The 25,441-nt window shown below is 38.6% G+C and overlaps 1 protein-coding gene across 1 annotated transcript; it reads right to left on the bottom strand.

The window, feature by feature from the left end:
- Positions 1 to 2,482: 2,482 nt before the first annotated feature.
- ANKEF1 (ankyrin repeat and EF-hand domain containing 1) lies at positions 2,483 to 23,119 on the bottom strand. The gene is made up of 9 exons (XM_052651218.1): positions 22,774 to 23,119; positions 18,591 to 18,790; positions 17,693 to 17,842; positions 16,038 to 16,161; positions 9,583 to 10,405; positions 6,271 to 6,497; positions 4,936 to 5,099; positions 3,683 to 3,820; positions 2,483 to 2,641 (listed from the first exon to the last, which is right to left on the bottom strand). Exons 1-9 carry the CDS (start codon positions 23,117 to 23,119, stop codon positions 2,483 to 2,485), a joined length of 2,331 nt encoding a protein of 776 aa, XP_052507178.1.
- Between the last annotated feature and the right edge of the window lie 2,322 nt (positions 23,120 to 25,441).

Here is a 25,441-nt window from a genome sequence, read left to right as displayed (position 1 = left end):
GATCTGGGACTTTTTTTCTAGAAAGGATCTTATTGGGACAAACAACAAAATATGAATAAGGCACTTATATTAAATAGTTTATTGAAATATTAATTTCCTAATTTTGGCAATTACAGCATGGCTATGTAAACAGTGTTCTTGTTATTCTGGGAAATACATATTGAAGTATTTATAGGTAAAGGCATCATGTCTTCAACTGACAAATAGTTCAGAAAAAAAATTACACACACATATACACATCGCAAAAGGAGATAAAGCAATATGATAAATAACATTTAGGTAGTTTGGGTGAAGAATATTCAGGAATTTTGGTAAAATTCTTGCAACTTTCCTCTAAGACTCACGTTAAATCAAATGTTTAAATGAAAAAACAAACTCTCCCAAAAAACTCATAAAACAAACAAAATTTAGTTCTGCCTAAAAGCAAATGTCTAGGCTCCATATTATAAAACTTGTAAGTAACCAGCCCATGCTGCCTCAGGGAAGGTGGGCCTGGTTAGCTACTTCACTCCCCCATCCCGCCTCCTCCCTGACTCTCCAGCTACTGTTCAAAGATTTTCCACCTGCAGAAAGTGAGGGAGGGGACTGAAGGAAAGGGGGCTTCATGGTGTACATATATTTATGTATGTACACACACATGTGTGTAAGTATGTGTGGGTGACGGAGTTAGACTAGAATTGGTGTCCTCTGTTAAGGCAGATTCTAAAATAGACTCTGTCAATGGGGCTTTTGTGTATATTTTTGGAGTTCCTGTCCAGCACCCATTGCATTTCCTGGTGCAGATAATCCTTCCACTAGTTTTTTTTTTTTTTTACCTGGTAGAATGCTTCTAGCAATGGTCAGTTTTATGTCTTAATTATGAGAACCAGGTTACTTAATCACACACTAATTGTAGGTGTTGCTGTAAAGGAACTGGGTAGGTGCAATTAATATCTACAGTTAGTTGACTTTACATAAAGATTATTTTCAATAGTCTGGGTGAGTCTGATGCTATTGGTTAAAGACCTTAAGAGCAGAATTTAGATTTTCCTGAGGAAGAAATTCCACAGTGAACTTCAAGGGTAACTCTTGCCCAGGACTATCCAGCCTGCCTTTCCTGATGACTGGCTGCCATGTCAGCCCCATAATCATGTAAGTCAACTCCTTGCACAAATCTCTTTATCTACCTACCTACCTACCTGTCTATGCCACCTATCCATCTACACTACTCCTTCTATTTCTCTGCTAGAATCCTGACATACCTTTTTTCAAAGTATGAGTAAGGCCCCAGACCGGGATCTCAGTGGACATTTGTGAAGTTTCACGGTAGGTCCCTTATATCCACCCTCCCCTTTGCCCCATACATACTTGCCTTAAGGAAAAGTCACATACGGTATCTAGTCCTCTGTCACATATATGTTTTTATCTGGCATCTGAAATTTTGTCCAGAGTATCAGCTACTGCATGAATACCACTTGAACTGCTTCTCAATTGCACAAGACACTGGGGGCAAATCCCCCTTGCTGGGGAAATGTTTATTTTGTAGCAAACAGAATATAAGTGAGTGCCCTTTTAAATTTTTTGCTAGAGGACTCAGTCATAGGTATTACCTTCATTTTGGTCCTTCTGGAAGCAACCTCGGACCAGGATTTTGGCGTAAGTTTCTGGGAGGTAACCCAGAAAAGGCCAGAGTGAGTGAGGGCAGGTGAGAGCACAGGGAAGGGGCAGTGCCCAGTGAAGGGCACATTATCAAATTACCACCATGGGCAACTTGATCCTCATCTCTCTGGGGAGCTCTAGCTGACAGTGAGAATGTGCTCTTCAGAATAATCTCGCCAGAATGATGAGGGAGCTGGGGTGTTGATGCACTGAATCTGTTCGGTCATTGAGGGCTGCTTCCAAGGAAGTACTAATTCTCATGTACTTCAGCCCTATGGTACAAGTTTAAGTGTCAGAGGCATCTTACAGCATCCGGAAGTCATGCCTGAGAGTGCTATGATTCCAAAACAGAGGAGAAATGGGTGAAGTGTCAACAGTGTCTACTGGAGGCATCAGTGTTTATTTGACCCAAAGTATCTAATGCATATCATTTATGATGATGTGTGAGAAGACAACTGCTTCCTTAGTGTATTAAAAAGGGCTTCTCTTCCCTAGTATTAAATAGCTTTCATTCAGTTCCAGTAAAAGGATATCTTTAACAAACATAATGATGTACATCTTGTAAATTCTTTGATGATGACACTATTTATAACCAAATATGCCATTGTTCTAAAACATTCTTGAAGAAGATTGAGGAATTTATCCAGAATGACATGCAATTCATTGCAAAATAAAACATGACTTCTCTAGACAGCTCAGAATATTTATAGTTGTTAAAGCAAAGACAAATATTTTGTTACAGTGCTTAACTTGTGAGTTGCTTTGACTTTGATGGGAATCTACTTTCTCCCACATTTGGTCCCTGGGCCTCAAAATGTTTATTCTGAGATGCAACCGCTGTGATTTACGTCTTGAAGCTAGCTTCCACTGCTTGTGCTCTCTCTGTGATGTGCTTCTGAAAGGGCATCATGAAGTCCTCAAAATCTACCTCATATGTGAATCTCTCCCGGCGCAGTTCCCGCATTCTGATCAGCTCTGCTGTCGTGGCCTCGGGACTCCAGATCTTAAACAAACAACCACATCCAAAGTGAACGTTAGCATGGCAGCCAATAAACATGCCAATATCCAGACAACCTTCAATCTGGTCAGTTTAAAACTATCCGATTTACTTCTGGCAAGAGGAGAAGGGACGACAGAGGATGAGATGCTTGGATGGCATCACTGACTCAATGGGCATGAGTTTGAGCAAGCTCCGGGAGATGGTGAAGGACGGGGAAGCCTGGCGTGCTGCAGCCCTTGGGGTCACAAAGAGTCGGACACAACTGAGCAACTGAACAACAATAACAAATTTACTTCTAAGTCTATTTTAACTTCTATCTCTTATGTGACATTAATGGTTACATGGGCATCACTGTTTCTGATGGTGACTATTTGAACAACTGAAATACCCTTCAGTGACCTCTCTGATGGCCTTGAGGCCAGCTGTTGTTCATTCTCAGGATGTCAAAACCAGGAAGCAATGGAATTAATAGACAGCCTTTATGTCTTGTGGGGAAGTCAAAATTATTTTCACAGTACTGGGCAGAAGGAGCTGGTGGTCTATTATTCAGCATGGTTTGATGAGCATTAGAAGACCACTCTTGTTCTCCAAATATGTCTTCATCTCTTTACTTGTAGATGTTTAAGGAAGCTATTTAATAAATCCAGTCCTGATCAGTATAAAACTCCCAAGTAAGATGGCGATAGTGTGTACAAAGAGGAAGGGTCGGACTTTAAGAAGCACCCAGAGGAACTATCTATAAAATTCAGTGACTACATGGCTACAAGGAATGGCACTGACCAAAGACAACTTCAACTGTTCAAGGAAAATTAAGAAGTCAATACAGAAAGTAAAAATACAAGATAGTGGAAGCCTTACAAATTGGACTGACTTAGTTGTAAGCAGTAGGATCTAGAAAAAGGACAACTTCAAATAACAACTTATCAAGAACAAAGCTTATCAAAAGATAAGCTTTGGACAGTTGTTTGGGTGCTCTGCATAAACAGTATTTGGAAAAAGGCGTTAGGAGTTTATACCATGTTACGATCTTTCTAAAGTACTTACCCTCTGTGGGATAAATGTGATATCCACTTTCTTGGTATAACCACTGGTAATCAATGAATTAAGATAAACTACATTATCTTTACGCATCTTCTTGTCCTCCACTATGGCTGGTACAGTGTACATTGCTGAAAGTGTTTCCTGGAAATGAGCAAAACCCCAAAAAACAACTATCAATTTCAAAAACCTGTGTATACTTTGTAATATTCTGAAGTTGAAAAAATGCTACTATACAACTTATAATTTGAAATGAATTAGAATATTATTATAACTTTGGGTGGGGTGAGATAACTCTTTTGCCTTGTTTAACTTAATTAGTATCAGTGACAGATCACGAAAGTCTTGAAGATCCGTCCTTGATCTGCGGCCGTTATTAATAAGGATGTGTTGCTACTAAAATGATAATGGTGCCTGTGTTAGGAGCTGTCACTGATCTATCTTCCTTCACCTCTGGCTATCCTTACTCTCTTCCTCCATGCTTGCTACTCGCTACCGTCTGCTGATCATCCCTTCAACTGTCTGCTTCCTATCACCTCTAACCATTTCCAATTGGATCATGTTAAAACTTTTCCTTCCTGAACTTCATCCCCCATCCTGTGTCAGCCAAAGATCTTGAGGGATCCATCTGTTTCCCTAAAAGAAGCTTCTAGCTTAGAAATGTACTTAGAGCTTCCTGCTAAGGACAAATTCTTTATGTCTGGGAAACCCCCATAAACAACAATCTTCTGCTGATAATTTAGAGGGACGCAAACCACTCCAGATTACCAGGAACAATCTGGCATGTTTAAAGCCTTCTAGAGTCATTTTCAGGATTATCCAAGTTACATATCCTAGGGTTCATAATAAAAAAAATTCCTTGGGAGTTGGGTGGTAAGGTGGATAGTGAAAGATTATGAAATCAAAATGAATGAAAATCATGCTTTACTTCTTTTCTCATAAATGTTACCCTACACTTCCCTTTTGGGATATCTCATCAAATCTGTATAATTCAGGTCTATGTGTGTACACTTCTAATATAAGTTCTTTCTTCAACATTCTAACAGTGTTTGGTTCAACCAACTTGTTTTTTGTGTGGATTCTGTTTGCAATGACAACTTTTAGACTTTTTAGTAATAGTAAATTTCCTGCTAGGTATTTCTTAGAACTATTGGTACTGAAAACATGGACTGCATATTATTTGCCCATGAACTGTGACAATAAGTAAGTGGTGCTGCAGCCCCACCAGGCACTCATGAGGGGCCAATTGCTCTACATACCTCTTCCTTCTTAATCTCGGGGCCTTCAGTCTTTGCTTTGGGTGGTGGCTTGCCTTTTGGTTTTTGATTTTCTGCTGGTTTGGGCAAGTTATCCAGCTTTTCTTTAATCAAACCAATTATTCTACTGTCAGCATAAGCTTTTGCAACATCCATGGCACTATGCCCTGTTTAAAACATAAATTTAGAGTTTCATTAAACAGATTAACAATAAACCATGTAGCAAAATCTCAGCTCATCAGCTCTAAGCATATGGAACTAAGGGTGATTAATGAAGCCAGTGCTACATATAAAAGTCACAGATCGGTTCAGATATTCTCTAAAGTGGTCCCAGCTCTAAAATTTTATCATTTAAAGTGTCATTTATGAGCAAAACCATTTCTTCTTGTTAATTATTTTGAGCGTGTCTGATAGGAAAGAGTGCTAGATCACATATTGAATACGTGAGTGCTGGTTCTCTTCCCACAGTGTGAACATTCCTCCATGTGTGACAGTTTTATGCTTTCCTCCTTCCTGTGACGGAAGGGGATATATTCAAAAAGTCTGGGGAAGCTGGAAGTCACAAGTACTCTGTGCAGATGGCTGGATATTATGACCCCTGTTACATCCTCAGGCAAGCCTAACAATACTACCTGTGACTCAGAGGCAGCCTGAAGCAGCCAAAGCTATTAAAGCTCCTTCAGATCAAAAAGCAGTGAGTCCCACTCTTAAAACACCTCTACTTTTTCATGCAGAAAATTTATGACATAAAGTAGGCTTCCCATTTACTTCCTAGAAGGAGTCTTATTTCAGGAATTACTGTTTAGCTGTAGAAGGGATCTAAAGTCTACAGGGGCTTCAAACTATGCCACTTATTAGAAACTGCCAGCTAAAACACTGTGATGACTCAAAATGCGATCTGCATACTGGTGTCAGTCTACATATTAATGGTATGGGCTCACAGTGAAGTAAGTACAGGAATTCAAGGGTAAATGTTTAGAAATTTTTATAGCAATTTTATATAATTTTTGTCATTTGAATCCCAAGATTTTAAAAAGCTTGGGTTTGTATTTCACAGCGTTCTTTTTCCTCTTCATTTTTCTAGTAAATAATTTTTCATTGTATTTTACAAAAGTCTCAGTCTACAATGAATTACCAACATGGAGAACTGATTCTTTAACACTAGTGATTCGAGAAGCACTATGTGCAAGACAAAGTTCCATAACATTTAACTCAGGTTAGTGTTTGCAACAGTAACTTAAGGGAAAATGTGGTCCTGTAAGAATAGATTTAGAAGGCTTGGGAATCTAACATAAATCCCCCTTTTCTAGCCCTGATCACCTGTAATGAAACTCATACCTTTCCTATTCTCCAACTGGAATTTAGCACCGATGTCAAGTAGGTATTTTACAGTATCCAGTCTGCAGCTCTCTATCGCTCTACTTAAGGGAGTTGAGTTGTTGATGGAGAGGGCATCTACCACGGCTCCAGATTTAACAAGAAGCTCAACAATATCTTGCTGGCCAGCATGGCATGCAAAATGAAGTGGAGTCCACAGAAAATTATCTGTTGCATTAACGTTAGCCCTGTAAAATGAGATGGATACAGAAGCTAAAAATATGGGTTGATCCAAGCACTGGAGGCTAAAAATTCTAAGATTTCATAGCTTTATTAAGTTGTTCAAATGTAAACCAAGAAAGATTTGGGAAGGAAATGGCAACCCACTCCAGTGTTCTTGCCTGGAGAATCCCAGGGACGGTGGAGCCTGGTGGTCTGCTGTCTATGGGGTTACACAGAGTTGCACACGACTGAAGTGACTTAGCAGCAGCAGCAGCAGCAAACTCTGTGCCATAATTTTTCTTAAACTGTGTTCTGCATCCGATAGTCAACTTTCTTTGTGTATATATATACATTTTGTTTAGTTTAGAAGCTGCTTGGATCCTAGGGGTTACAATTTTTGTTAGACGTTAATATCAGGGAAAATTATAAAACTGGATCCAGTGAAGGTCAAAGTTGACAGGAAATAGAAAAGCTACATGATTTAATTTTGTATCTGCTTCCTCTGTATGTTATGCATTTATAAATGCACCATCATTGTTAAAATTCTAAGTAATAAAATCTATCAAAAATTTTGTATCAAAAATGGTACAAATGAACTTATTTACAAAACATAAACAGACTCATCAGTTCAGTTCAGTTCCGTTGCTCAGTTGGGTCTGACTCTTTGCGACTGTATGAACTGCAGCATGCCAGGCCTCCCTGTCCATCACAACTCCCAGAGTCCACCCAAACCCATGTCCATCGAGTTGGTGATGCCATCCAACCATCTCATCCTCTCCCGTCCCCTTCTCCTCCTGCCCTCAATCTTTCCCAGCATCAGGGTATTTTCCAGAGTCAGCTCTTCGCATCAGCTGGCCAAAGTATTGGAGTTTCAGCTTCAACATCAGTCCTTCCAGTGAACACCTAGGACTGATCTCCTTTAGGATGGACTGGTTGGATCTTCTTGTAGTCTAACAGACTCTCAAGTCTTCTCCAACACCACAGTTCAAAAGCATCAATTCTTCAATGCTCAGCTTTCTTTATAGTCCAACTCTCACATCTATACATGACTACTGGAAAAACCATAGCCTTGACCAGACAGACTTTGGTGGCAAAGTAATGTCTCTGCTTTTTAATATGCTGTCTAGGTTGGTCATAACTTTCCTTCCAAGGAGTAAGTGTCTTTTAATCTCATGGCGGAAGTCACCATCTGCAGTGATTTTGGAGCCCAGAAAAATAAAGCCAGCCACTGTTTCCACTGTTTCCCCATCTATTTCCCATGAAGTGATGGGACCAGATGCCATGATCTTCGTTTTCTGAATGTTGAGCTTTAAGGCAACTTTTTTACTCTCCTCTTTCACTTTCATCAAGAGGCTTTTTAGTTCCTCTTCACTTTCTGCCATAAGGGTGGAGTCATCTGCATATCTGAGGTTATTGATATTTCTCCCGGCAATCTTGATTCCAGCTTGTGCTTCCTCCAGCCCAGTGCTTCTCATGATGTACTCTGCATAGAAGTTAAATAAGCAGGGTGACAGTATACAGCCTTGACGTACTCCTCATAGACTCATAGACTTCGAAAACAAACTTCTGGTTGCCAAAGGAGAATGGATAAATTGGAAGTTTGGGATCAGTATATAATATATACTACTATATATAAAATAGATAACCAGTAAGGACCTACTGTGTAGCATAGGGAACTGTACTCAATATCCTGTAATAATCTATATGGGAAAAGAATATGAAAAAGAAAGGATACATGTGTGTGTATAACACACCTGAAACTAGCACAACACTAAATAAACTATGCTCCAATACAAAATAAAGATGAAATGAAAAAATCAAAAGCAAAAAAAGAAAGTGAATTCTTTCAATTTCGTTAAAAGCAATTTATCATTCAGAAACTATAAAAATAAAATAAAATTTTAGTCCCATTTAAAATTCACTGCCCCAAACATCAAATTATCATTAGTTGCTTTATTTTACCACTTGATAATAAACACACTTAAATCTTTCTTTGACATTAAACATTATAGTAATAATAACAATATCTTTTATCCAGTCTGCAAATACTGGGCTACTAAGTGCTTTACATATTTTAACTCATTTAATCTTCAAGAAATTCTGTGAGCTGAGTTCCATTATAGCCCCATTATTAAAGTGAGAAAACTGAGGCACAAAAAGGTTAAGAAAGTTACACCAGGTTATTCAAGAATGGTAAAAAAGAAGGACTTAAACCAGAGAAATTGCTTCTGGTTAAAAAGTTGAATAAAATGTCACGCTTTGTTATCTTAAAGATATTTACAAATGAACCAAGGAAAACGGAATGCAACATGCCTAGTCATTTAGTCATTACATGCATGCTAAGTCACTTCAGTCATGTCTGACTCTTTGCAACCCTATGGACATTATCTGCCAGGCTCCTCTGTCCATGGGATTCTCCAGGCAAGAGCACTGGAGTGAGTTGCCATGCCCTCCTCCAGGGGATCTTCCCTACCCAGGGATTCAACTGGGTCTCTTACATCTCCTGTACTGATAGGTGGGTCTTTTCCACTAGTGCCACCTGGGAAGCCCACTTAGTTTTATGACCACCATCAAATTACTTGATTTGTTGGGATGCCCTCAAAAACAAAACAAAACAAAAAGCAGATTTAAAAATGACTCCATGTAAAATGAATACATTCTAAAGATCTGCTCTACAATATTTTGTTTGTAGTTAACAATATTGCACCGTACACTTAAAAATTGTTAAGAGGGTAGATGACATGCTATTTTTGACCACAGTAAATGTTTTTAATTTAAAACAAAATGAAAGGCACTCCACATCATCTAGGTAAAAGCTCTGAGACCAAATTAAAATTGTTTGGGGAGGCCAGGAATACCCGATCATAAGGCTTCTTCCACCCCTAGAGTGAAAACTTCTCAGCTTTCACTTTGGCATTGTTGTACATACTCTTAATGTTCCTATCAGCCTGGTTGGCAGTATAAGGTCTGTTTGTGGTCTAGACTTCAGGAATGAAGCTGTTTCTTGCCACTATTTAAATTTTAGAGTTGAATGTTTCTTAGCCTTCCTTTCACTTCCTTGAAATGTGAAGGCTCCCAAAAATCTAAATCGCACTCAACCAAAAGACATACCCTTTTTCAAGAAGAAACTTGACTGCATCAATGTTTCCAGTGGCACACGCAGTCATTAGCGGTGTCTTGTAGTAATTATCTTTCATATCCACAGGTATTCCTGATTCAAAAGCCTTTTTCAGAGAAGCCAGGTCTCCCGCCTTGGTGACAAAATTAATGTTTGAAAAGACCCTCCCTGGATCATCAATATACCAAGCAGAGTCATCCTGAATGGGATGTTCCGGGGGGTGATCTCTGTTAAAGCGGTTGCAATCAGTTACATTCTTGTAGGTTTCGATCATGTAATAGGGCGGCCCACCGTCACTGCGGCGTGGAAACACGTGGTCGGGGATGATACAGATGGGGAGCGGTAAAACAAACTTGCCCATTCTGGCTCTTTTGGCCATCCCCTTTTTCTTCTTCTTAGGCCCAAAGGAACCCAAGACATAAGACTTACTTAAATATCTGGTCCCTTTAAAGAACTCGTTAACATTGACCCCTCCACCCCGGATTTTTTCGTGCATTTGCGCGATAGCAGCCAGCTGCTCTGAGTTCACAAAATCTTGCCTCTCCTCCAGGGTCAGCACAAAGTCCTCCTTGGTGACTGTCCCATCACCCCTGTCCACAAACGAGAAGGCTTCCCGAAGGAAAGTCTCGTGTTCTGTTGACCAATCATGAAGTCTCAGGAACAAGCGCGGGTTCGGATTTTTGACCCCTGGCCTGGCCAGTTTATTAGCGATTTGCTCTGCTCGCCGTATTTCTTTGCTGGCTCCTTTGAAGCCGCCTTCCTTAGCCAAGTTCCTGGGCGTTTTATGCTCCAGATTCTTCCATTTTAGGTCACATCCTAAAACAGGAAATATCATGATTATGAATGGTGCTGGGGCATCTGCCTGGGTTCACAAATGACATGCATCTGTTGTTGATTTTTAAATTTCCAGTGAATAATCAAAAGTCGGTCCCCAAATTATTTGTATATAGAGGTGAGCAGTTAGTTATTATAATTACAGAATTAACCTATGATTACTCTGCTCAAGATTATGCGGCAACCTGGCTGGAGGGGAGTTTGGGGGAGAATGGATAATACATTTATATGTATGGCTGAGTCCCTTTGCAGTACCTCTGAAACTATGATAACATTGTTAATAGGCTATACTCTAAGATAAAAGTGATTTCCTGTGGCTCAGTGGTAAAGAATCTGCCTGCCAGTGCAGGAGATGCAAGGGACTTGGGTTGGATCCTTGGGTTGGGAAGATCTCCTGGAGAAGGAAATGGCAACCTGTTCCAGTATTCTTGCCCGGAAAATCCCATGGACAGAGGAGCCTGGTGGGCTGTAGTCTGTGGGGTCACAATAGTTGGACAGGACTGAGCATATGCACACTCAACTCATATATAAATTTAAAACTTTAAAAAATTTAATAAATAAAAATTATTATTAACTTATATGCAGAGTACATCATGCAAAATGTTGGGTTAGATGAAGCACAAGCTGGAATTAAGATTGCAGGGAGAAATATCAGTAACCTCAGATATGCAGATGATACCACCCTTATGGCAGAAAGTGAAGAAGAACTAAACAGCCTCTTGATGAAAGTGAAAGAGGAGAGTGAAAAAGCTGGCTTAAAACTCAACATTCAAAAAACTAAGATCATGGCATCTGGTCCCATCACTTCATGGCAAATAGATTGGGAAACAATGGAAACAGTGACAGACTTTATTTTCTTCTCCAAAATCACTGCAGATGGTGACTGCAGCCATGAAATCAAAAGATGCTTGCTCCTTGGAAGAAAAGCTATGACAAATCTAGACAGCATATTAAAAAGCAGAGATGTTACTTTGCCAACACAAGTCTGTCTAGTCAAAGCTATGGTTTTTCCAGTAGTCATGTATGGATGTGAGAGTTGGACCATAAAGAATGCTGAGTGCTGAAGAATTGATGCTTTTGAACTGTGGTGTTGGAGAACACTCTTGAGAGTCCCTTGGACCACAAGGAGATCAAACCAGTCAATCCTAAAGGGAACCAACCTTGACTATTCATTGGAAGGACTGATGAAGCTGAAGCCCCAATAGTTTGACCACCTGATGCAAAGAGCTGACTCATTGGAAAAGACCCTGATACTGGGGAAGATTGAAGGCAGGAGGAGAAGGGGATGACAGATGATGAGATGGTTGGATGGCATCACCAAATCAAAGAACATGAGCTTGAGCAAGCTCTGGGAGATGGTGAAAGACAGGGAAGCCTGGAGTGCTGCAGTCCGTGGGTCACATAGAGTCAGACACGACTGAGTCTGACTGAACAACACTGTGAACACAAAAACTTAACCTATAATTGTTTTCTTTCTGTGAGCTTCAGCTTGGTGAATTTTGAGGAAGATATTTTTCCAGTGAATAGTATCTATCCCCTATGGATTAAGAAATCAATTCCTGTAGATATTTGAAACAAATATCATATTAGAATACTTGCTAAAGAGTCTTCATGCCAAGTGGGAAAGAGTAAAGATGACATTTAAATTTGGAAAGAACCTGGATTCAAACAGCTTAAGGAGGACTTTAGGCATCTAAGATGCTAACTGACTCTTGCTTCTTTTGAACGATTATGACTGTCAATCTGTGTAAAATCTTAAACTATGTTTTATCTGTATTCTCCATGAAATTCATGTAATTTATATTTACCTGCTGTTTTGCAGTAAGGTCATATGAACAGCCTGTAAAAGTAATCTGCTCATCAAATCTGAAAGAATTCCAGTGTAAGAGTTGTGCAATTAGGCATTAAAATTCATTTTCCTTTTTTAGTCTCTGACTTAAAATGATGAGACCAACATTATATGTAAGCATTCTCCAAATAAATAAGCTTTTCTGAATGCATCAGGGAGTCTACTTAGTGGTATCAAGAAGGCTGTGTTGTCTGTAATAAGTGTCTTGAGACACTAAAAACCCATTATAAGTCAGACTATGAAGATATTCGTTCTAGTGTTTTGAATCTACGAGGCTCTTTTGTTGCCTTGCCAATATCACATAATCAAAAAAGATTCTCTAGCAATCAGTATCTCTAGCATCCAAAATGTAAAGGCAGCTGCATGTGAAATACAACATCCCTCTCTAACACTTCATAATTTTATTCCTTATTAAAAAGAAAAATGATTTCAGCATTAATAGTCCTGGCATTGTCAAAAATTAAAATTTTATTTGAAGGCTGGTATATTTACTAGTGATAGGAAAACTCAAAAAGGGTACTTGGGACAAAAAAATTCTACAATTTTTATATTGGACAGTTTGAAGAATAGTGTGAGTTATTGGGAAAAGGACCTGAGCCTTGTCTCCACAGTATAATAACTCAATAGTGTAATTCCATAGTCATCTTGAGTATGCTACTTTTACTTAGCTTTTTCACTTACTCGGAATGTCTGGGGTTTATCTGCCATCTCCCAATTCACTCCTGTATTCACCCCAGCACCAAGGATCAAAGGGTTTTAAAGCTGCTTTATCTTGCCGCCTTCTTCTCCTAGTTTCCTCCCAGTTAGCAATTTTTTGTGGAATAAAGACCCCCACATCCCAGCTTAAAGATATGAAGCCACTTTCCTGTCCTTTTGACTTTTGTCTTCTCTTTTATTGTTAGTAAATACAGACTGATTCATGCCCTCTGTGATGTATGCTCCTCTGTTGCCGAGAAGATACGTGCCTTTCGGCTGACTGCTGTCAAAAGCCCCGTCAGGAGAGCCCTCCACAGGGGCTTCGGGAGAGCTAATCCAACCTCCCCTCCACTCCCCTGGACATGGCCTCACACTGCCTACAGGGAGGTGTACATTACTCCAGGGACAAGATCAGGAACAAAAGTGGAGCGTATTGAGGAAGTAGTAGTAGGGAGTAGTGGGAAAAGAATCCAGCCTTCATATTTAAGGATAGAAGAGGCTACATCCAGGGAGTTTACTCAGAAATAAGCATTTCGTGGCTAATGGTTTCCAGTTGCTCTGACTCCCTTAGATCCAAGATTCTAAAGGTGGAAGTATAACTGATAGCATTCTCCTGTGGAACTAGGCCACCCACATAGCACATAGCACCTGGTGAAGCAATGGTACTTCCAAACATGCTGGGAAACTCAAAACATTTTCGGACATTCATTTCAGAAACAGTCTAGTCTTATGAGTCTGCCAGGAGGATCAATCTTTTCTGCATCACCAGGCAAGGCCTTTGGCAAGCTCTGGCCCTGTACATCTTAATTTGCTTTCTCTGACTTTATCCCAGAAGGACATAAATGGTAGAGTATATATTGAGGGATGTTTGTCCCAATAAGAAAAGGGTCAGCATATTAAAGTTGAAGAAGCTTGTCTCAATCTGGGCAGATCTCTAGTTTTCAGAAATACACAATGTGAAAAGTGAAGTGTCAGAATAATCTGCTGGTGTTGAGAGATTTGGAAACAAGATTTGAAAACTGTCTCTTCAGAGACAGTTGATGAGGGCAAAAATTGCATTTGGTACATTTTCCATTATCTCTATTTTAGGGGGATGGGGAAAGAATGTGAGCTATGTATAAGGTAAGAAAAAATCAAAGTGAATCAGTTACTACATCAGTTATGCAGGCATATTAGTCTTATTTATAATGTTAGTGGTTACAGTATAGGCTCTCTCGGGTCCCAGTGACTTCAAAATTTCTGTGCCTACATAGAAGACAGGAAAATGAAAGTACTTTTTCTGCTCTATTATAGAGCTGCTGAACTTTAAGTTTCTATTTCTCATAAGCTGGGAAAAAATAAGTCACTACCATAACATTCAGCAGCATGCAGTTCCCTCTCTAACAAAGAGTTAATAACTTTGAATGTACGTTTAACTCAGTTCAGTTCAGTTCAGTCACTCAGTCGTGTCCGACTCTTTGCAGCCCCATGGACTGCAGCATGCCAGGCCTCCCTGTCCATTAACAACTCCCAGAGTTTACTCAGACTCATGTCCATTGAGTCGGTAATGCCATCCAACCATCTCATCCTCTGTCAACACCCTTCTCCTCCCGCCTTCAATCTTTTCCAGCATCAGGATCTTTTCAAATGAGTCAGTTCTTCACATCAGGTGGCCAAAGTATTGGAGTTTCAGCTTCAACATCAGTCCTTCCAAGGAATATTCAGGACTGATTTCCTTAAGGCATGTAATTAACACAAAATTAGTAAAAATATTTAAACTTAATTGGCTAATATTGCTATTTAAAATTTTTTAAAATATTACTATTCTAAGGAATTGTTGCTGTTTAGATGCTAAGTCATGTCTGACTCTTTTGTTACCCCATAGACTGTAGCCTGCCATCAAGGTATTTTCCCAGCAAGAATGCTGGAGTGGATTGCCATTTCCTTTTCCAGGGGATCTGCCCAGTGCAGGTATTGAACCTGTGTCTCCTGCTTGACAGGTGGGTTCTTTACCACTGAGCCATGTGAGAAGCCCATTTTAAGGAATATATTAAGCTATGCATGATATAAAGGAAACCCCGGTGGCTCAGTGCTAAAGAATCTGCCTGCAATGCGGGAGGCACAGGAGACCCAGGTTCAATCCCTGAGTTGGGGAGATCCCCTGAAAGAGGAAATGGCAATCTATTCCAGTATCACATGGACAGAGGAGCCTGGCAGGCTACCGTCCAGAGCATCTCACAACTGAGCGACTGAGCACATACAACATACATAACATAGTTTATATTCTCAAATTAACAGTTACTTAAAATATACAGGAAAATCTAAAGTAATAAATATTACTTATATTCCAAATGTTCCATTAAAGTTTTCATTTTATTTAATGCTTCTCCCCCAAATATTTCCCCCATAATTTAAAATTACCCAAAATGTTATCTTTGCACTTGACATGATAGTATATTTTAAAAAATAAAATAATTAAGAATTCGGACTAAAGACATGGTTTCTAGTGTTTGTCCTTTTTTAGATTGCTGCTGCTGCTGCTGCTAAGTCGCTTCAGTTGTGTCTAACTCTGTGTGACCCCATAGACGGCAGCTCACCAGGCTCCTCTGTCCCTGAGATTCTCCAGGCAAGAATACTGGAGTGCATTGCCATTTCCTTCTCCAATGCATGCATGCATGCTAAGTTGCTTCAGTTGTGTCTGACTCTGTGTGACTCCAAAGATGGCAGCCCACCCGGCTCCTCTGTCCACGGGATTCTCCAGGCAAGAATACTGGAGTGGGTTGCCATTTCCTTCTCCATTTTAGATTGATATTTACATTTTAAAAAATAAGCATCTTAGTAATTGGTTGACTCATAAATAATTCTCTTTAGATTTTTAATAATAATCTAAAAATACTTGAGAAATGAATTTTTAGTACTTTCTAGGTCAGATTTATGATTTAACAGAAGGTAAATAAGAAAAAAATTTAATTTTCTTTCTACATATATATGTGAGATAAGCAACTGATGTTGACACAATGAAATTCTCTGCTCATTTACAATGTGGGAAAATCATAAGTTCTTTAGACATGAAATTGGTAGACCATTTACCTCGCTGAGCTATATATTTACAGCAATCTGTAAAACCACCCATGGCAGCATAATGAAGTGGTGTGTTGCCATTCATTGCAATCAACCCCATGTCTCCATTGTATGCAAAAAGAAGCTTCAATATCTGCAAAATAAATAGTGGATATTATAGAGGAATAAGAATGTATGTTTACTGGCTGAAAACTCAGACCTAGACCTGTGCTATCCAGAGTGTCAGTTTGAATTAAATCGAAATGAATTAAATAGAAAACAAACTTTAAAAATTCAGTTCCTTACTTTCACTAGCCATAGTTTAAGGACTCAAAAACCACATGTGTGCTGTAATTGTACCATATTATACAGCCAGATACAGAACATTTCCATCACTGTCAGAAGTCCTAGAGCAAGGATCTTCAACCTCCAGGATCTAATGCCTGATGATCTGAGGTGGAGTTGATGTAATAAAAATAGAAATAAAGTGCACAATAAATGTAAAGTGCTTGAATTATCTTGAAACCACAGCCACCCCCCGCTCCTCCCACAAGTCTGTGGAAAAATTATCTTCCATGAAAGCAGTCCCTGGCACCAAAAAGGTTGGGGACCATCTATCTAGAGTGTAGAAAACTCTATACTCAGCTGGGGCACTATCATTTTGGTAAATTTAGGCAACTTTAGAATGCATCTGCTGCTGCTGCTAAGTTGCTTCAGTCGTGTCCGACTCTGTGCGACCCCATAGCCGGCAGCCCACCAGGCTCCCCCGTCCCTGGGATTCTCCAGGCAAGAACACTCAGACTGTGGCAAATCAGGGGAGCAAATGCTTTACCAGACAGATGTGATTTCTACTGTCATGTATACTTTTATTGCAGCTAAGAGACCCAGTGACAAAAGTAAAGATAATGTTAGAACTCAGAAAAATTTTAGATACAGTTCAGAATTTTTTAAAATAGGATAGCATTGAGTTCTAGTTTGTTTCTGCAGTATCACTATATGTATGAGTTATCTTTTGCTGATATATCCAGATAATCAGAATACTTAAGAGTTAAAAACTTAGGTGAGTCATTAGATGTACTTAAACATCAAGGAGATGAGATTAGGTCTTGTTCTCTCCCAAATTAGATCATACTGTATTGTAAAAATTCTCTTATGTAATGGAGTCATTAAAATAGAGTAGAAGCATGTGGCAAAACTTTTCAGCTGTTATAACTGAAAGAAAAAAGTGAAAGTGTTATTCCCTCAGTTGTGCCTGACTCTTTGCAACCCCATGGACTACAGTCTGCCAGGCTCCTCTGTCCATGGAATTCTCCAGGCAAGAATACTAGAATAGGTTGCTATTTCCTTCTACAGGGGATCTTCTTGACCCAGGGCTCGAACCCAGGTCTCCCACATTGCAGGCAGATTCTTTAGGGTCTGAGCCACTAGGGAAGCCCAGTTAAGAATATAGAAAAACATTATTAGTGATATTAAAAGCGTAAATTAGCAAGCAGATAAAACTGAATAAAGAGCTAAAATAAGCCTTGAAGGATAATATCTGGTATAAAATACAATTCTGGAATTATTTTGGAAAATCAAAATGCAGAAAAAAATCTATCAGTGTAACTTAACACTATATTTTAAGATGCTGAGGAAAAGGAGAATATTTTTAGCAACAAATTTTAAAGAATATAGTAGATTATTACATCAAAAAAGCCTCCTTTGGCAGCAAAGTGTGCGGCATGATGTCTGTCATTGTCAAATGCATTCACGTCCCCTCCTCTTTCCAATATCCCTCGAACGAGTTCTGTCACTCCCTCTCTCGATGCTTCCATTAAAGCCGTGCGACCTGTGGACTGGACAGGAAACAGACCAGATGCTGTTTATCCCTGTTATACTACATGACACGTTCAGTATAAATATGGTCTAAATCCATTTGGCCTTAGAGTTACACTGACATTGTCAGTTTTGTACAGTTTTATTGGTTTCATGTAACAAACAGGAAACATGAAGTCAGTAAAATGGGTCAGTGTCCAAAATGTAGAATTCTATAATCAGAGTCAAGGTCACACCAGATTTTCGTATGAGAACATCGTGCTAAAAAGTGCTGTTTCTTGCCAAGAAAGTAGAGCAAAAAGGGAGAAGAGAGGGTAAAACATACGCTAAAATTAGGCTACAGGTGTTTTCTAATGAGAAGAAAAACTGTTTTTATTGTCGGGAAATGCCAATTAAAAGAAAACTCAATAAAATTAGCCAGGTGAGTAGAGGGAGCAAAATAATTAAGGGAAGCAGCAGAACTACATATTTTCTTTAGATGATAAATTTTTATTAAGCATCAGGAATATCTTTTCTATTTCCTGTATTGATCTTTTAATATTGTACATAATAAATACCAATTTTTCAAACATAATTAGGAAACAGACCACAGAATCATGGCTGTGCCATATAAAGATAATGAAAGTCTATAATTTTAAAGCACTTTGAACAGAAATGAAAAGTCTATAAGCTAACAGGATAATTTTACCATATTCAAGTGAAAAAATACAATAACAGGATTCTGTAATTGAAAAAAAGGAATATTCATAATCACAGAAATAGTCTTACTGCGTTGATAGCATTTGGATTGGCTCCTTTTTCCAAAAACGTCAGGCACACATCCTTAACATCATGTGCTTCTTCACAAGCTCTAAGGAATATTGGCTTTCCTTCACAGGTACAGTTGTTGACATCCGCACCATGTTCCAAGGCAATCAGTGCACACCGATAATGCCGCTTGGTAGGCAAAATGCAGTAAAATAAAACACCTGCAGAAAAATAGAATCCCCAAAGAACAGTTAACTAGTAGTCTCTCTACATTTGAACCAGATAGGAAGGAACAAAGAATAATTTTAAAATTCATAATTAGCGAGTTGAAGGTGAGACAGAGCAAAGGCATTTATGCCTTGGTTTTCTCTCTGAAAGCAATTGAAACACCAAGACAGAGAAACCAAAAAGGAACCCCAACCTCTGATAAGAGCTAGAAAACAGTCATAAGCAAAACGTGACAGGATCTTGTTTGAGAAGAATCTGAGTGCTGGAATGTGAGCCCCTGTTGACCGTGGGTATTTGGCATCCTGTAATCTACACGCCAGTGCCCTTCTTAGAATATGCAGGAGTGTGTGTGCCCGAGGCTTACTGGTGGATCCCTGGACCCCCTTCGAAACTGCAGAGTGGCAAGGGAGGGAGTACTGAATGATGAAATGTGTACACCAGCCACGTTTACAGGGAGCAGGCTGCCTGTGCAGTTGCAGAGAAGAAAAAGTAGCACTGTAAAGAGAAAAATGCTAACTTCTCATATCTGGTATCCATGACATACAGACCCTCAACATAATCCATGTTAAAAATGTACTACAGACAGGGGTACTGTTTATAAACCCCGGTCAGAATTTTCTTAAGACACTCAAGTAAACGGCAGACAAACTCCAAACTGACTTTGTAATGACTTCACTCTAAAAACAGACTTCATTCAAATAGGAACAGTAACCAATAAAAAACCAGCATGCGACCTATGAAAAAAGTTACTGAAAGAAAAGGAAAGGCAGCTGACAAACACGAGGCAAAAATTGTATACTCAAATAACTATACCACATGAAAATTACTGACTGATCCATTACTGATAACAAAACCAAACCAAAAAGATAAATAGAAGGAAAAGATGAATTTGAGCAATATATCTTATAAAAGAAATGGTAGAGAAAACTAAAACCACTAAAGACATGAAAGTCACATGGAAGCAGGAAAAAGGAGAGCAGACATTGCCAAAACCATAGGCAGGAACATGGAGGAAAAAGTTGAAAGAACTTGAAAAAAATCCAAGAGTTTAAATGGTCTAGAAAGGCAAGTAATATTTAACATGTATGTAACTGGCATTCAATAAAAGACCAAATGGAACAGAAAAATGGAGAGATATAATAAAGGAAAACCCTCTTGAAGTAAAAACCTAGATCTAACACAATATGTTGGAGCTCAGGAAAAACTGATTAGAAACAATCCATAATATGTGCCTCGGAGAAGGCAATGGCACCCCACTCCAGTGTTCTTGCCTGGAAAATCCCATGGACGGAGGAGCCTGGTAGGCTGCAGTCCATGGGGTAACGAAGAGTCGGACACAACTGAGCGACTTCACTTTCACTTTTCACTTTCATGCACTGGAGAAGGAAATGGCAACCCACTCCAGTGTTCTTGCCTGGAGAATCCCAGGGACGGGGGAGCCTGGTGGGCTGCTGTCTATGGGGCCGCACAGAGTTGGATACGACCGAAGCGACTTAGCAGTAGCATAATATGTGCCTAGACAAAACTAGATAAAGAAAGTGTCCTGTGAGCAGCCAGTTAAAAATTCAAGCCATCTCTAAAGAGGAAATGTCAAGTTTGGCTGCAAGACTTTGGCATAGCAACTTTCAGTGCTAGAAAATAAGCAAAGGAGTTTTACAATGTCACTTGGGAAAGAAAACAGGGAATTTTTAATACTCAGTCAAGCAATTGTTCATATATAAAAGAGATGAACATATAAACTTAAAGATGCAAGAAATCAAAGTATATAAGCCCAAAGGAGTAAGCTAAACTACTCAATGACAAAAAGGAGTCTAACAGGAGATCAACAGGGAATATGTCACTAAAAGACCCATGATAGATGCTGAATCCCTTCAATCATTGAATCAAAGCTCAATCATTTTGGGAATTTTAGATACAGAAAAGAAAATTGTAGTTCACAATAATGTAGAAATAATAAGGAAATTTAACAAAACTTGTAGGGAAGAGAGGAAAGAGAGTTTAAACATTCAATTTTCTTTATCTTTTATTGCTGGAGTTTTGAGATATTATTAAAAGCAGACAAAATATATGAAAAGAATCATTGAAAGAACTAAAATGATTATAATTTACTAAAATTAGATACTGGAAGGGAGGTGACAGGAAGAATTCTTGTACCAATCTCATCTTTCATAGAAAAATATCAATGAATACTGTTTAGCATGCTGATTTGATAAACAGAGGTTTATGCATATGTAAAGCTGTCAAGTTAGCCATTAAAATAACTAGAAACAGACCATTAATTTTAGAAAATATGAGAAGGAAGATATACACACATATAACAAAACAAAGATCATATGGACCATAGAGAAAATTATTTTTATATGTATTTATCTGTGTATTTATATAAATTAAATATATTATGCTTTATAGAATAAAATGACAGTTCTGTGGAGCATCTAGATAAATGTAAATTGGATAAACTCTACCATTAAAATAAAAATACAGTTTATGTGAAAATCAAAACTGAAATATATTTCATATAAACATGTATCTGAAATAGTTGCTCAAACAGTTAAAAACAGAAAGACGATCAAGGATATGTTGAAAATCAAAGACAGAGAAGTCATAACAGGCAAGAGTGAACCAACACAACAACAATACAACAATTCCGGATTTTGTTGTTGTCGTTGTTGTTTTGGTTCACTTTTGCCTGCTATGACTTCTCTGTCTTTGATTTTGCATTTTCGACATGTCCCTGACCATCTTTCTATTTTTAATTGTTTGAGTAACTCTCATTTTTAAATTTTCATTTCATGTATTTTTATTTTAATGTAGAGTTTATCCAGTTTACATTTACGTATATGCTCCATAGAACTGTCACTTGTTTTATACTATGAAAGCATCACTTCCACCATTCTCCCACCTCCCCAGTATACAGAAAAATGGTCTTCCATGAAATCAGTCCCTGGTGCCAAAAATATTGGGGACTACTGTTGTATAGGGCTTTGAAAGGCTTCTGGTTTTTTTTTTTTTTTTTAAATAAAAACATTAAAAAATACATTTGACTCATGAGTGCACTAAATAATTGAATAGTTGTTTCTTTTCTTTGTCCTCTTCTCTTTGATAAGTAAGCAAGTCACTTATCAAATACCATGTCCACAGAGAGTTATGAAAGCAGATTCTGTTCCTGTCAGAAAACATTAATTAATGGTATAAAATGGGATTCATTTCTCTAATGTGGGACCGATGTTAACGGCTTTGTACTTGAAGAAATTCTTTTGGAACAACTGATTAAATATACCAGTTTATATTCAGTCTGGTGGTAGTTTTCTTAGTAATTTTCATAAGGCTGCATCATCTCCTCCCAGAACCTTGAGTTATTTGGACAAGAAGCTCCCAGATCGTGGTCTTAAGATGGGATTTGGTAGGGAAAGAGTGAGACAGTGTTGTCTCACCTGAATAATCAATCACAGACATGACATATTTCTATGATTAAGTCATATTTCCAAATACATTTTTAAAACAACTAATAGAAAGTTGGAGCTTATGTCAGAATCAGCCTTAGTTCTTCAAGTTCCCAAATGCAACTACTTTCTACATAGACTGCTCTTGAGAGCAAAACCCTAGCTCAAGTATTACTTGAGGTTCTAACATGTCAAATTCTAAATGGATTTTATATTTTACAATAAGTGATTATGATTATGGAAATATCAGTGTGTCATGTTGAAAGTTCTCCACATTAAAAAAAAAAAAGATTAATTCTAATATTTTTTCTCAATGAGAAAGTTCTCAGAACTGGTTTTCCTAAGAAATATCTACACTGTTTTCAAAGTATGGGAAGATGTAAGAGTGAGAATCTAGCCTCTCACTACTACATGCCATGAGTAACTCCCTTCTAAAATCTGAGGCAAACAATGCATTACACTGACTTCTAAAGTTCATAAGAAAAAATGCAAATCAAATTGCATTTACTAGATAGAATGCTAAGAGTTTTTACCTTTTCCTTCGTTATCAACAATAGTCATATCAGCTTTTGCTTTGGCTAATATTTCCATGGACAATTCGTGGCCCAGTTCTGCAGCCCTCATAGTCGGAGTACAGCCCATTTTGTCTTGCACATCAGGGTGAGCACCAAGGCTCAGGAGAAAGCTGACCATGTCGATGTCATTGGAAACTGAGGCTAAGTGCAGAGCACTGTTTCCATTGACCGGGTCTGTGAAATTGATGAGTTCAGGATATCCGAGCCTGGTCAACTTCTCTATCTGCTTCTTGTCTTTGTTCCGAACACACTGAAGAACTTTGTAGATCTGCAGGTTCTCAAGTCTCTTATCTGCTAAAGCCATATTTGACCAGCTTCTTGCAAATGCCTTTGTGGGCCAAACCAAAAACTACAGCAGCAAAAATCAAAGCAAAACATAGAATTCAGAGTTATTTTTTTCATCTTGACTTTGACTTAACAGTATTCTAAGGCTTCCCTAAGAAGAGATGCTATTTCTTATGAAACATTATTACCATAATTTATTGCAACTAATTTCATGAAAGCAGAAATTACACATAAGCACAAAAATACTCAGCTAGCATAATGTTAAAATATTTCAAAACAAATCTCCCATCATAAAGTAAACTGGATATGCAGTTTTCTTATTATTTCATTTATTCATCCCTCCTTGATATAGCCTTACTGTTTACCCATGAAGAAGGTGAGGTCAACTAAACTGCCAAGCTTCCCTCTATAATGCTCTGTTATCAGTACATCTCTCACAATGTAGAGAACACACAGATTTCAGCAGTTTAAAAATGCTGTAAAGATTGTGTAGAAATGTGAGCTGCTCATTATAAACAGGAATCTCTTGAGCTCTGTGAAATACCAAAGGTGTGATGGATGACTCCTATTTTATCTTATGCGGGAATGAGGCAGGTAAATGATTGAGACACAACTGTAAATTTTCATAAATAATCCCACTAAGTTGCAATGAGCCTTCTAATACATAATTTATCTCTTATTGCTTATTCAATTCCAAAACACAACATTTTGAGTCAAGTAGTAGACCATGTTGTTGTTGTTCCGTTGCTCGTGTCCAAAGTTTTGTGATCCCACAGACCGCAGCATGCCAGACTTCCCAATCCTTCACCATCTCCTAGAGCTTGCTCAAACTCATGTCCATTGAGTCGGTGATGCCATTCAACCAACTTGTCCTCTGTTGTCTCTTTCTCCACCTGCCTTCTATCTTTCCCAGCATCAGGATCTTTTCCAGTGAGTCGACTCTTCACACCAGGTGGCTAAAGTATTGGAGCTTCAGTTTCAGCATCAGTCCTTACAATGAATATTTAGGACTGATCTCCTTTAGGATGGACTTGTTGGATCTCCTTGCAGTCCAAGGGATTCTCAAGAGTCTTCTCCAACATCACAGTTCAAAAGCATCAATTCTTCGGCATTCAGCTTTCTTCACAGTCCAACTCTCACATCCATTCATGACTACTGGAAAAACCATAGCTTTGACTAGATGGACCTTTGTTGGCAAAGTAATGTCTCTGCTTTTTAATACACCTTCTAGGTGTGTCATAGCTTTTCTTCTGAGGAGCAAACGTCTTTTAATTTCATGGCTGCAGTCACCATCTGCTGTGATTTTGGAACTCAAAAAAAAAAAAAAAATCCGTCTTGTTTCCATTGTTTCCCCATCTATTTGCCATGAAGTGATGGGACCAGATACCATGATCTTAGTTTTTTTAATGTTGAGTTTTAAGCCAGGTTCTTCACTCACCTCTTTCACCTTCATCAAGAGATTTAGCTCCTCTTCACTTTCTGCCGTAATGGTGGTGTCATCTGCATATATGAAGTTATTGATATTTCTCCCTGCAATCTTGATTCCAGCTTGTGCTTCATCCAGCCCAGTATTTCGTATGATATACTCTGCATATAAGTTAAATAAGCAAGGCGACAATATGTACTCCTTTCCCCATTTTGAACCAGTCTGTCATTCCATGTCCCATTCTAACTGTTGCTTCTTGACCTGCAAACAGGTTTTGCAGGAAGGAGGTAAGGTGGTCTGGGTTTCCATCTCTTTCAGAATTTTCCACAGTTGTGATCCACACAGTCAAAGGCTTTAATGTAGTCAGTGAAGCATAAGTAGATGTTTTTCTGTAATTCTCTTGCTTTATCTATGATCCATTGGATATTGGCAATTTGATCTCTGGTTCCTCTGCCTTTTCTAAATCCAGCTTGTACATCTGAAATTTCTTGGTTCACGTGTGGTTGAAGCCTAGCTTGGAGGACTCTGAGCATGACCTTACCAAGCCTGTGAAATAAGTGCAATTGTTAGGTATGAAATTAAAACACTCTTGCTCCTTGGAAGAAAAGCTATGATCAACCTAGACAGCACATTATAAAGAAGAGACATTACTTTGCCACCAAAGGTTATACAGTCAAAGCTATGGTTTTTCCAGCAGTCATGTATGGATGTGAGAGTTGGACCATTAAGAAGGTTGAGCACTGAAGAACTGATGCTTTCAAACTAGGGTGTTGAAGAAGACTCTTGAGAACCCCTTGGACAGCAAGGAGATCAAACCAGTCAATCCTAAAGAAAATCAACTCTGAATATTCATTGGGAGAACTGATGCTGAAGTTGAAGCTCCAATACTCTGGCCACCTGATGTGAAGAGCCGAC

Source organism: Budorcas taxicolor, chromosome 13 (genome assembly GCF_023091745.1).
Source record: "Budorcas taxicolor isolate Tak-1 chromosome 13, Takin1.1, whole genome shotgun sequence".
NCBI classification, from domain to species: domain Eukaryota; kingdom Metazoa; phylum Chordata; class Mammalia; order Artiodactyla; family Bovidae; genus Budorcas; species Budorcas taxicolor.
This window is presented reverse-complemented; position numbering and strand designations above follow the sequence as displayed.